This window comes from Fringilla coelebs (genome assembly GCF_963513975.1).
Source record: "Fringilla coelebs genome assembly, chromosome: 1".
In the NCBI taxonomy this organism is placed as follows: domain Eukaryota; kingdom Metazoa; phylum Chordata; class Aves; order Passeriformes; family Fringillidae; genus Fringilla; species Fringilla coelebs.
The window spans coordinates 118,154,097-118,167,989 of NC_140028.1; the positions used below are offsets into that span (position 1 = coordinate 118,154,097).

General features: G+C 36.7%; 1 protein-coding gene across 3 annotated transcripts in view; it reads left to right on the forward strand.

Moving 5' to 3' along the window:
* ANKRD28 (ankyrin repeat domain 28) overlaps positions 1–13,893 on the forward strand; it is a 120,167-nt gene that overhangs the window by 41,455 nt on the left and 64,819 nt on the right. Inside the window, exons 1-2 of one of the 3 annotated variants that reach the window (XM_084222323.1) lie at positions 4,595–4,909; positions 6,004–6,087. In XM_084222323.1, the coding sequence (XP_084078449.1) occupies positions 4,784–4,909; positions 6,004–6,087 (210 nt within the window). In that variant the 5' untranslated portion in view covers positions 4,595–4,783. Of the gene's footprint in view, positions 1–4,594; positions 4,910–6,003; positions 6,088–13,893 lie in introns of those variants that run through there. The other 2 variants (XM_084222322.1, XM_084222324.1) reach the window with 2 other exon arrangements.

A 13,893-nucleotide genomic window follows, 5' to 3' on the forward strand; every position in this document is an offset into this window, starting at 1 on the left:
TAAAAGCAATTTTTGTCTTATGAAGAAATACTCAGATTAAGTATTTGCCTTGCAAAGTTGATATCTGACTTGGTTCTAAGTTTTTTCATTTTTACTGAAACCTGACAGAACAATTTTCTTCCTTTCCTAGATCCTTTTGATCATACAAAATACTACCTGAAACCAGTTGAATTAAGCTCAGCCCAGAAAAAACTTGGTAAATGCTGATTGGCAAGAAAGAAATCTGTATCTGAGTAGATTCTTTGATATTGACTGTCCTTTGGTTTTTGGTGTCATCAGCAGGGCTGCTACACTCTTCTGCTTATTTGTTCCTAGAGAAGAGGGCAGATCCATAGAAAAGGTTGCTATTTTTAGCTGATTCAGAGTTCATGTTTTTTCTGTCTAGTGTAGATGGCTGACATCTGTGTTTTAACCTGCAGGTTGCATTCTTCTAATATATTCTCTTTATATACACACATTAAAGACTCTTGAAACTTGATTTACTTAAAGACAAGTGTAGTTTGAAAATTACAATTTATTTTTTTCCTTACAGCTACCATGTCCACAAAAAAGCCTATATTTTTTCAAAAATGGATATCATCATTGCACTTCTTAAAATCTGAGAGTTGTGTGGAGATCTTACTTTGTTAACAGATCTTGTGGAGGTCATCAGATCACAACTCAAACCCCTGTAGACATGGCATTCTTTGTTTAAGTTAGGCCATTTTTGAGCCTTCTTTCCTACTTCTCATTTCATAAGCTTTTGTATGGAAATAGATGACATTTGGAGAAGATGGATGATGATGACCTGCTGTCTTCAGTTATTTTAAGTTTTATTAATGCCAACTGTTTGAGATGCAATGTTCTTTATACCTTCGCAAAGTTCTGTTATGATTCCTAAATTAGTTTGAGGAACAGAAGCTTAAATTAATCATCTTGAATTTACTCTGCTTTCATTCTCTGTTGCTATTAACTCTTCTACACAGAAAGTTGTTAGTCTAGATAAGCTGCTGAAAAATTGAAGCCTTAGTTTGGTTTCTCACAGTAGAATTCTAAACAGCTTTTGGTTTTTAGAAGACCTCTTAGATAACGTTAGAAACTCCATTTTGCACACCAGAAGATACTTTGCATGGTTTTTTGAAGTTGAAAGAAGAGGTCATTAGAGATGCTGTTTGCATTGAGATGAAGGCACAGCTTTTGATTAAAGGGGATGTAAGGGGGAAATGCCAGTTCATTGTGAGCAAAAATTAAATATCCAGAACTGGGTTTTCCTTTGGTTATGGAAGCAATTGCACACACACAGTCCTATCATGAGCAGGGTGTTTTTGCTTACTTACATGGTTGAGATTGCTATAGAAATCAATATAATATTGACTCAGTTGTGTTGGTTCTCTTTCTAATGCAAACTGTGATGTACTGGCATTTAACTCTTTGTTGTAATGTTAGAATTCAAAAACATACAATGTTAGGTGAGTTATATGTCAACTTGCTTTTGGAAATAGTTTATATTAATTGTATTATATCTAAGATCACTAGAATAATTATCAGAGTAAATTAAAATGTTCTGAATTTTCGCAATTAACTGAGTGTGAAAGCATACCTTCTAAAGTAACTATTGAATTTCTTGCTGACTTTGAAGCATTAATTACAAAGGTAAAAAATGGAGCACATTCAGATAATTTGAACCAAATTAGGCATTATCTCTACCTAGCAATGTGTCCAATTGATCATTCCAAAGAAATCGTATGGAACCCTTGGCATTTGCTTACTGCATAAATGTACTGACTCCTGAAAAGTGTTCACTTACACTGAACATATGGGCTTAGCTGGAAAACCATTATCTAGCAAGTGTGTGCGTATCATATGAAGCTTGAGTATGCATTTTGCCAGTGTTCTGCTTTTACACATAAAATCTGAGGTTTAATTTTTTTTAAATGCATGTTATGCAAAAAGCTAAAGTGTCTGTTCCTTGGGACATTTTCACAAATAGAAAGCAAGCTATTTTCTATGTTGTGGTTGTTGTGTTCCATAGCTGACAGTAGGGTGTTGCAATAGCTGAGCTTTGAGGATGTCCATAGTTTATTAGAACAAGTTCTGCTGTGGCCAAGAAGAATATGAGTTGTCATATGTACTCAGGTGAATCTGTGTTGTTGCTTTTTAATAAATGGCTGAAATGCCAGAACAAAGCAGTGTGGTGTACAAATCATTGGGGTTTTTTGTAATTAAGACCAAAAGTATGATATTTCAAAACAACTAACCCTATGTAATGAAGAGAATATATTTATTAAGTGATTTGTTAGTTTTGAGAAATTTTAATCTGAAGTTTCATCATGAATCAGAATCTGGTGCTATATTCTGCCAGGCCAGGACTCTAGAGGTCAGGGAGCCCTTGACCAAGGTACCCTTTTGCACTAAGATAAGTTTTACCTGCATAGTGTCAGGGAGGAAGAGAGGTGTTTAAGCAATTCATTATGTTACAATCAAACTACTGTAGGCATTTTTGCAAAAGAGTTCGTTCAAGCTTTTCTTCTCTGTGGCCCCCAAAGGTGGGAATTCAGTATGTCTATTTATATCCAATTTACACACCATTGAAACCTGTCATTCTCTCTGTCTGGATTCCTGTGTGAAACCTGAGTGCAAATACTTTATTGAAGAGCTATAATCTTGCTCACCATTGACAGATTCTGCTCTTAGCAGCCACTGAAGGACATCAGAATTGCCTTCATGCTGCACAGCAGGAGCAAAAACCCTCCCTCTGTTCCTGTAGCACTGAAGCTTATCCAGCAACTTTTGACAGAAGCCATTTACATAATACACCCACGAGCCAGCACCATTTAGGCAGATTCAAGCTGAAGTATTTATTCAGCAAGTTGTAGGGCTTCATATTATACTTCATTATTATGGTATATTTTAATAATATTATATTTAAATTATACTTAATGTATTTTTTTTTTAAGCTGAGGTTGTGTTTGTCTGTACTAATTGCAAAAACCCACGGGTTCGGTCATTAATAACTGGCTTTTTAATAGTCAGCCTATTGCTTTAAGATTTTACTTTTCATTTGCTTTTCAGAGGATTTGTGCGGGGCATTTGTTGTCTTTAGTGAGTTGAGTGAGAACTGTTTTGCTGCTCTGACCAGTGCCATATGAAAGCAGTTAAAGTGCTGGAATTGTTTACCGCCTAAAGTGGAGTTAGTCAGCAGAGCCAGTACACCACATTTCTTTGCGGCTTTTAGTGGAAAATATTAAACAGTGGCTCTTTCTTCAGTTATAGAATTTTTACGTTTTCGGCCGCGTTAGTCACCGAACTGGCGCAGGCTGCAAAGACTGCCCCCAAAAAAGCAAAAGGCGGGTTTTTTTTGGTGCCAGAGGAAGTTGCCCTGGGAGCGGTGGCCGGGCGCTCCGGTAAGTGACATGTGAGCATTACTAGGCATTGCACCCTGGCAGGCTGCAGTCGCTGCTCGCCAGGCTGCTGCTCAGGGCAGCGCTGCCGTGGCACTGCTCCGTGCGCCGCTCCTGCCGCCCGGACAGCCGAGCTGGGGTTTGAGCTTTACAAGGCTATCTGCTGATTGTATAATTTAATTTGTCAAGGAAAAAACCTGATAAGCAGAAGCTCTTACTGAAGAGGAGAATCAGGTTGGCGCAGTGACAGATGTTCGGATAAAGAAGTTGGCTCAGAGAAGATGTACAGAGTCTGATTTTTTTTTTCCTTTTTTTTCCTCCCCCTCAATCTGAATGAAGATTATCACGGGAACTGCATTCACACGGTGATCAAAAGAAACACTTGAGTGATGAACTGCTTTTGCAGAAGTCTTCTAAGGCAGTAATTTGAGCTTTTGTGTGCAGTAGCTAGCTTGTTTTGCTGAAGCATTCCTCCTCGACAGTATTTCTGCCTTACGCATTCCCTGATGGAGAAGCCACAGCTACTGCGGGGTGAAGGAGAAACGAACGCTCCGCATTGCTCGTGTCCCTGACGGAGTAACACCGGCTGCGCTGCTTTTGCTGGATTCAGCCGGCAATATTATTGAAGGAGTTCATTGTCCCTGTGGTCTGACTCATTGCATGTAAATGTGCTGCAGCCGTGCTGCACGTTGCAGCTATTTTCTTGCATGGGAAAGAATTCTTTTCCTCTGAGCAGGTCCTGAATAACTGCTGAACCGAGATGTGTTTTTCTGTCCTTGAGAAAGGAAGCTGTAGAATGGCAGGATGATCGGGAGGCACGTTTATTTTCAGTCACCAGAAAGCCTGTGAGGGTTGATTTAAACTGACCTTGCAGGAGTGGGAATAGCTGCGGCCGTCTCTCTCGGGGCAATTGTTCCTTGTTCCGTCCTCTGCAGGACGGAGTCGTGTCTTCTGCAACAATGACTTCACTGTGGGGGTAGAAGGACGCTGTGGAAGTTGTGACAGTAACAAAGACAAATTTGCTTCTGAAAGGACAGCTGTGTGTGACAGTGAGTGCTGTTCGAATGGAATTGAATCTTGGGATATTTTTATCAGCTGTTCCACAGTTTTGTTATTGTGGTTTCGATGCTTAGGGACTTTTTATTTTATAAAGAAGAACTTTTTTTCAGCAGTGTCTTGAACATCTCATGGTGTTTTAGTCTGGAAAATGAAGCGTGGGGGGGGATTGGAATGTCCCTTTCTAGATGCTAAGGCACCAGCAGTAGCACTCACAAGTTGGTGAGGGCCTGTGAAACAGGTGACAGTATTTCCTCTATGGTCACTATTGCGATACCTGCAGTCTGCTTCCAAAAATACCATTGCTGGCATTTTCTTGTTTGCTTTTGCTTCCTCAAACGGATCGAATGAGTCGAGTCTGTATTGTTGTTCTGGAGGAGGAGGAAGATGATTCTCCCACATTTATTTCCAATTTACCTCAGGAAAATGTATCTGTACACCCATCGCCCTCTGGAAATGTGCTGGTAAGGCATGTTGTTTGTTGGCATATTTCCTGCTTATAATGCTGTCTCAGATACTGATAGCTAGATTCCTAAGATAAGGATGTATATATGCAACGTTGAAACAAGATAAGGTGATAAAATCTGCATGTAATAGAGATGGAAAAAGCTGAAACTTAGTGGTAGAATTTATGTTTGCAAGGGTCCTTTCTATTTCATGTAACCTTATTTATGGTGCAGCAAGAGCAGGTCTTGATTCTTGTGTAATAGCAGTGGGGTTTTAGAAGGCTTGGGGAAGTGTATTTCAAGTAAATGGGTTTTCCCTGCTCCACTTCTCACTCTTCAATAGTACATTTATGCAGTACCACTTTAGAAGCTGATGTGATCATTGTATTATAATCATATGCTGTGTTTATTTTGAGAACTGATAAGAGTATATAGTTGTATCAAACAAGAGCAAATCTAAGCTAAAATAAAAATTACCATAAGTCACAATCTTGGTATAACGGTTAGATTCAAGTTAGCACTTTCTGAGAATGATCAACACTGGGGACTGTGCTTTTATTGCTTTAAATTATTTTATTCTGTCAAGTGACTGACTTAAATCTTGCTAGCATACCTCAGCAGCTTTTCTTACTTACTAAGAAATCCTGCTATATTTAGTAATAGATGTGTGTGAGTGTGAATTTGTTACCATACTTATCTGATGCACTTTGCTTTCCCACTCTGTCTAAACAGGTGAAAGACTTCCAGTAACTTGAGTCACTTGCTAATGTAAAAGGGGATTGTTTGCTTATACTGTATAGAATTTGCAGCATGTAATGACAACCCTAATTTTGTTCTAAGGCATTCTCTTTTCAGCTGTTATAAGCTTGTCTTCTCAGCTCCTTTTTTTCCTTTCAAATATATATTTAATTGACTTAGAGGATGTCCATGTATTTGAGGTTTTTAAAACTTGCAATTTCTTTGATTCTAAATACTGGGGCTGGTTTCTTTGTTTTACTGTCTGGAATGGGGTTTCTTCGTCATCACCTTGGGTTTCTGTTATGTATCAAAAAACCCTGTATGTGTACCACTAAAACCTAAAATGGGGTTTTATTTTAATATGTGTTTTTTCTTCATTCTAGCCACCATTGGTTCAAGCTATATTTAATGGAGATCCTGATGAAGTTCGAGCACTAATATTTAAGAAAGAAGATGTTAATTTTCAGGTAAAATCACATATAATTATCTTTGAATATATTTTAATTCTGAATATATTTTAATTTTGTTTGCTATATCTTTCTGCTGTACTAATCTCTTAAAAACTTTGCTAATTCTTGAGCTGTACATTTTATATTCTAGGCTAAGTAATGCCTGTACATGCACTTTATACTGGGTGTCAGGTCTATAGCTTTGCAGGTTTGTGTGAATAGTAAAGACCTAATTTTATATTCCTTGTAAATGTTAGTTCTGCAGTGCTTGGGTAACTGCAAAGTTTGTTTATACAGTTGCATCAGACTAATTTACAGAAAGCTGGACTGGTTGAGTGTGCTATGTAGACTTGAATTCTTTTTAAATTGAATATAGCATACTGTATACATGAGACAATTATAAGAACATAGTCTGAGGTTTCAGAAGGTAGATTTAATAGTGGATTTTAAAAAGGGAAGCTTTTTAGTAGTATTAGTAAGATTAAGAAACTGTATTTTTATTTTTGCAGTGCTGCAAATTCAGGCACTGCAGACATAAGAATTATACTGAAATGGTACTAAGTTTGTTCCACTGGGTGATATTCAAGATTTGAACAGCATGCAGTTACTGTATTTCTATTAAAATTCTAATAGGGGTGTTTGACACTGTGAAAGATAATATAGCATAAACTCTTTACATGGATTAGAAATTGCTTTGATTATTACAGCAAACTGACAAAATCCATTTAGGGCTTATGCTGTAGGAATGTATATAGCTGTTTCTCTTCCAAAGGCCTCAGAGCAAGAGTGATGCTAAAGGGCAAAGGCTAAGATCTAGTTGCTACCTAGGGGCCCATTTAAGACCATAATGATTGTTTACACTTTCTTTGGGGGAGATGTAAACCAAAAGCAAATATTTAGTTTGGTATGTCTCTTTTGACATTTAAAAGCATTCTGCAGAATTTACAGCTGAGAAATGCCGTGTGAAAAGTCCCAGTGTAAGGGAGCCCTCCTGTTGTCTTGAAGAGCTTGAGTAGGACCCCATATAAAGAAATTTTTTTCAAATCTGAACCTTTGTTTGATAAGGGTGGACTTTTTATCCTGTTTCAGGAGTTTTATATGTCCTTAAGCAAGATTGTATGATTAATTAATCCAAAAGACTTAATATTCTTTTTAGTTATGAGAGCATTAGTTTTGTATCCTTCCCATGTCTGTATCTATATGCTCTGGTCACATTACCATTTTTATTTCTGCAAGATAATTAGTGTTGTTACTTTGTATTCATTCATGTGTTAAGTCAGGTTTAGCATTCATAGCTATAGAGCTTGTAAACAAATTTAGGTTCACTATCTTTCTGCTTTTTTAAATTATATATTACCAAAGCTTCTGCTGTATTTCAGCATGTATGTGGGAGTGGTTTGGTACTGGGTTTTGTTCTTTCTCAAGTTCTGTCAAACATTTGCAAATAAATAGGAAGATAGGAAGTCAACTGATATGCTTAAATAGGAAAGCTCATATTTTTTGCTGTCTTTGAAGAGAATTACTTCAGATTGCCAGGTACTTATATTGTAGGAAGAATAGTCAAAATCTGGAGGTTTTCACATTTTATGTCTTTTTTTTTTTTTAATTCCTTTCAGTGGATGCTTCTCCCTTTAACAGAACATATCTGCACTAGGTGTTAGCCTAGTAACACCCAAGGTGTGGTTAGAGTCCACGCAGGACAAATATGCCATTTTTTCACAACACCTTCTTCAGCATAGGGAGATGCTTATCACACATGACCACGGTGTATTATCTTGGCAATCCTAGTCCTGCTACAGTATTTAATATTAAATTTACATTTATCCTTTAAATGCTGTTTGTTGGGATTAAATAAGCATGTAAATTCTCCCATAGTCTGGTAGACAATGAGTAGACTGACTAATACATTTTTTCTGTGTATCTGTGTGCATTTTGTTCCTTTCCTTGGGTTTTTTGTTGAAAACATCCTTGGCTGGAGGTAATATATCTCTACATAAGTCTAGCTCCAGAGTTGCTCCCTAAGTTGTGTTACAAATTGGTGGGGACAGAAGGAGGGAAAAAGTGAAGAAAATGCAGTAGTTATTTATATTCCTAAAAAAGAGAAGGATTGGGATAAAGTGTTTTGACCACTGTGGGTTGTGTTAGACCAGTGTACACACTGGATTTTTTTCCACTTTGTTATCCAAATATTTCAGTACAGTTATTTGAATTCCAGAGTCGCTCCCTTCGATGCCTCTGCAGAGTCATTTCCCCCTCTCAAGAGTAACTAATTATTTTGCAGTTTGTATTCTAATAGTTGAGATTCCTTCCATCCTCCCTTCCTCTGTGCATGGGCCAGACTCTGTAACTGGAGACCCAGCAGCATTCTATGAGTTAATTTTTCCCAAAAGTGAGCTGACATAGGACTGTTGTACATCTTGTTGTGACAGTGACATTCATCTAGGAAGGTTTTTTATGATGAAATGTAGGTATTTTTTCCTTCTGTTTCATCCAGCTTTATTTACCTTCTCAATTTTACAAAGTCTTACAGATTGTGAGTTGCTGTTGTGACTGTAAGATGATGTTCAAAGAGCAAATGGGCTTTTTTCAGGAAGGAGATTGTTTTCTGTTCATGCCACACCAGCCTCTTGAGTCACAGGCTCAGTTTAGATTTAGAAAGTATGTATTTTATTCCGTCTGGTCTTGTAATCTTCTGTGAAGAAAGAACAAATTGAGTGTATCCCTAGCTGCTTAAACTGGGGTTCAGAAAGGCTTACCCTCCCTGCAAGCTGGAAATGTGCAGCTCTTTATAGACAAAACTGATTTATAGGAACTTTGTTCAAATAAATTGTTCAGAAGGTGTACTTTCTTGAGGCTCCAGTTAATGGGAAAAAAACAAAACAAAAAACCAGAGGGGATGGGGTTGCTTCTCACTCATCTTTCCCTAAGAAAGCTTGAGTAACTATAGCTGCTTGTTTCATGAATCAGGCTTAAATCACATGCATCACATATGTCAAACAGCATTAGAGATTCTGTTACAAGCATGGCATTTGCTATGCTGTGTGTGTGCTTGTTTAAAAAGTTATTATTATTTCTTGGTACCATCTTGAGCTGTTGAGACTTGACAGAAAGGAAAATCTTGCATGATAATGGACTCATTTAATATCTATTAGTTAATGGAGATCCTCAACGTTTCCTGCTCTTGCTGATTAGATTAGTGTGGCTGGTTTGAATTCTACTTTTCAGCAATTAGTTTTAGCTAAATGAATGATTTCAGCATTGCATTTATAAATTAGTATTGGTTTGGAACTTTTTAAAATTTGGAGACCTGTTACTGTTGTAAACTCTGCCATTTCTGTTTGTAATCAAAACTTGTATGATGTATGTTTAGTTTAAAAGATCATGAAAATGGAATATTTCATCTCAGCTATTAGTTAAGAATGTAATTCTCTCAAGGGAATGCCAGCTCAATGTCAAAAAATATTTAAAGGTTACAAATCGGACTGCTGAAGCGATTGTTCAAAATCAGAACAATTTTTCCTCCTCTTAGACCTATTAGGGTAGTATTTCTTGCCATGAAAATTGATACTTCAGGTAACCCAATATGCATTTTTTATTGCACTTGATCTTAGCCGAGGGGACAAACATCTGATCCTCTCTGGAACTGGTGTCAGTGTGCCCCTTGCTCTTTTCATACTAAAGCCAAACAAGCTTTTTTTTTGAGGCTTCCCAAAATCACATAGATCTCTCACAATGTTTAAAAGTGCTCACTGTTGCTCTATAAAATAGTAATATTGTCATATGTGAGAAGTGACTTAAAAATGAAGTACCTGGATCTTACTTTATATTGTGCTTTGTGAGATTAAAATAGATTTAAACTATGAAATGTTCTAAAGCTGCTCTATGTGTGAGTTGGTGGTTTTTTCCCAACATAAAATGAAATAATGGGAAGTGAAATTCTTCATACTGTATCATTACAGCCATTGTTACCCTGTAGCAACCAGGGCTGTCTGTATGGTTTCTATTCTGAGTTTTTGATCCAGCATGGCTCCTGATTTAATGTCTTTTTTGTATAGTGAGTAACCACAAAGCTAAAATTCACCTGTGCTGCTATTTTGGGAAGAAGAGAAAAACAAAACAAAACCATTGAACCAAATGATCTTTTGTCTGTGCTCCCTAACCCACACCTATATTAGATAGCAATAAAGTGTTGCCCATAAATCCCAAGTTTTGTTGGTGAGACTTTCAAGGGCTATGATCCTGTAGCACCAAAGTGCTAACAGTACAAACAGGATGGCCAAAGTGTCTGACTGGTATTTTGAGTGGTAGGATGGCTCCATGGATGACTGTTCCAGTAGAGATGTGGGCTTCCTTCCCAGTCCTGCCAAACGTGGGTTTGCATAACTTCTTCTTTGTGTTTTTTGTATAGTAGGAGAATGCTGCTGCATATTATTCTAGGATACGACACAGCATTAAGTTATCCTACTCTGCAGGTCACTGTATATACTGAAAAAGGAAGAAAGTTGGCTTTTCAGTCTAGTGACAAGTCTAGGACTCCTTATACAGCATCAGGTCTGGGTACTGAGGCAATCAGATTATTAGGGGTCCCGAATATATTAGTAATTTAAGAATGAATAATGAAAAATTCAGTACAATTTAAATAACAATAAAGATTCTTTGAGATTATGGTTATGGTCAGCAAAGCCCTAAAAGAAAGAGGTTAAATAGAAAAAATAGGTAATGGATGTATGGTCACCTGGCTTTCATCTTTATACTTGTTGTTTGGAGTACTGGAGTAACACGTGTTTTTCTGTATACTTGAGAGTACAGTATAGAACAGGAAAGCCTGAATTACTTGGCTGCAGCATGGAACATTCTACAAGATCTAATAAAGTTTGATGTTCTGATCATGCAAATGAATCCTGTGCCTATTTCATACAGTAAAAGAATTTTTATAAATGTTGTTTCTGTGGGAAATTGTAATTGCTCTCTAATTCAGCAATTACATTGAATTATTTCTCAGTGTAAAGAACCTTTTATGAGTAAATATCATGGACGTGCTTGAAAACAAATGAATGAGAAGCCATAATTTGTAATGAGGTAAAAATAATCATTAGATATTTTCTTATCTTTGTGTTCATCATGTTTCTGTAGCCAATTATTTTACCAATTACTAATGTGGATTTTCTCATTGGTTTGTTTTTTTCTAAAAAATGTACATGCAGACTACAAATGTAAATTCACTTTAGTTTGACTTATCTGTGCTTCTAGAAACTTTTCTGCATTAATTGATATGTATAAAGTGTTTGAGCTATGCCTTTTGTTATCAGTGCCTTTGTAACTTAAAGTAACTGTTAGTGTAAGAATTTGCTAGTTGGGACAACTGGAAGAAGTTCTCAAAGCAGGTTAATATGTGATGCTCTTTAAACAGTGGTGGTTGATGTACAGCACCATGTTTCTGTGCTTTTGGTGAGAGCAAGACTCAGAGATTCTGTTTTTAACAGGGAGTGGAAATTGTTTTGAGAACAGGGGAGAAGACCTTGACAGTTTTGCAGATTTGTATGGGCCAGATAAAAGCAGTGGGAAGAGAGGCATGTCCCAACAGTCCTCCTTTCCACTTGAGGAATGATGATGCTATTGATCAGGAAAAGGAGTTCATAGTGGTTTGTGATTTGGTGCACTCAGAGTATGTTTGCAGGGAAATAATTTTCCAGACCAGTTCAGCTGCAACGCCTCCTTGTTCTAGAAAAAGCTTCTGGCAGTCACAGCAAAGCTACCCTCTGGTTTTTGTACCTAAACTAGTGAGAGTAAATAGTAGTTAAAAATGAGTGTAATGTAGCAATAGTTAACAGGAACTGTGAAGAGTTTTTTAACTCTTCAAGTTGTGTTTCTGAAGAGGTGAGATGACGGGTTTGCTAACCAGTCTATTTGTCTCAGACATGCCTCACAACCAGTGTTGGTAACTATTTTGTCAGGTTCCTGCAGGCAGATCAGATGATTTACAGGAAGGACTTTTTCACTGGCAACTGGAATTGGCAACAAAAACTTGCAGTAAAGTATTTGTTACTGTGGAGCAGCATCTTACTGTATTCTTTGGCAGGACAGACATTATGTCTGGTTTGCTCATTTGAATGCTAGGGAGGAATTAAAAAGATGCCTAGAAAACTGTAAAATATTCTGAAGAGCACAATTTATTTTTTTTTTTTAGTTCCTATTTTAATTGGTCAGGTTATACACTTTTGGTTTCTTAGTTGTTACCATTGCTTAAGAGTTTCAATCAGTTATGCATATTTGTTCTCTAAAAGTGTCAGTCACTGGTTTTTTATTGGATCTTTTGCTAATTTCCAAAGGCAGGCAAGCTTTTAATAAAGAGACACTGTAGTTATTGTAACTTGAACCATCTAGACTGACTTTGTGAAAGTGTAGCTGCAGTAGTATTTTGGAGAAGTGCACAGTTTAGATCTATTAAAATAAATTTAAGGCCTTCTCTCCAAAAATGTTGTAATATCTCAAGTCTCTAATCATAGAAAAGAAGTATTTAGTGAAAATAATAATTTTTGAGGTATTTTTAAAGTGCATATAAATATTTGCAAGTTTTCTGCTACATTGAGAACACTTTTTTTTCCTCAGAGATCATTAGAATAAGGACAAATTTTGTTTCCTATTTTTGTAATGTGTTTTTTAATAGCTGCTGTGCATCTTAATACTTATATCTTCACATTATAGTGATCAAATCTAGAGGAAAAATTACTTTAAAACTGCTTGCTAATTTCCCATATTATTTATCTATTTAAAAATCTGTTCAACCTTGAAGCCCTTTCTTCACTAGAAAGGTTTCTGCTTGGTTGAACATTCTTTATAATATGTTTTTATCTTCAGTTTCGAGTGTAGCAGATTTGGGGGATAAAATTAAAGGTATTTGTGAGTTTGAAAGACTTCTTTATATGATGAGAAGATAGGATATGTTGTAACTTAGAGCAGCAGTAATTCCCCCTCAGTTTTCCTGCAAATAAGAGTTGTATATTGAAGGAACACATACATGTGTATGCCTGTATATACATGCATTCAAGTTATATATAAAATGTGAGCTTATTTTTTGTAATGGTTACTTGCCTAATGTTAACAACAGAAGGCATATAATGAAATGACAGTGAGAAGAGGCCTCTGAAATAGCTGCAGGAGGTTGAGAGGAAATAAAATATTCCTGTATAAACAAACACTAATAAAGAGAATTCCTGCAGTAAAATACACTGCTGAGAAACTCGGGGCAGCAGCTGCAGCCTGGCAGCCTCTGACTGGAATCCAGCTTCAGGTGCTGCAGCAGAGGCCAAGAAATCTCATATTGGGCAAGTGAGGGGCTGTGAGACTTCACAAGGCCCAGGGGAGCTCAGGGTGCACATAAAACACAAAACAAGCTGTGTGTGCCTTCAGACCCTTCTACTGCTAACTTCTAATAGAAGAATTTTTATTACCCATTTAAATAACAATAATTTTACCTATCTCTTACTAAGAACTGATCTCTAGTAAGAACTGAGAGCTTTTGTAATTAGAGACATCTAAAATCGTTACTGGCTTTAATTTAGTATGTTTTCATTTTGTGCAAAGCATATGTAAATATATTTTTTGAATGTATGGGTGAGAAAACTATAGTGTATAACCCTAGAGATTGATGGTAGTTTTTATCTTCTCTATTTGTTTGCTCACATACTTCTAACAAAATAGAGTTTTCTAATGGGAGCAAGATGTTTCTTTCTCCTTAAACCTGTGTTTGGATTTTTGTCCAATGTGCATCTCAGTGTACTGTATTGGTTTCTTCTTCTAGATATTCTCTGTACTAAACCTTCT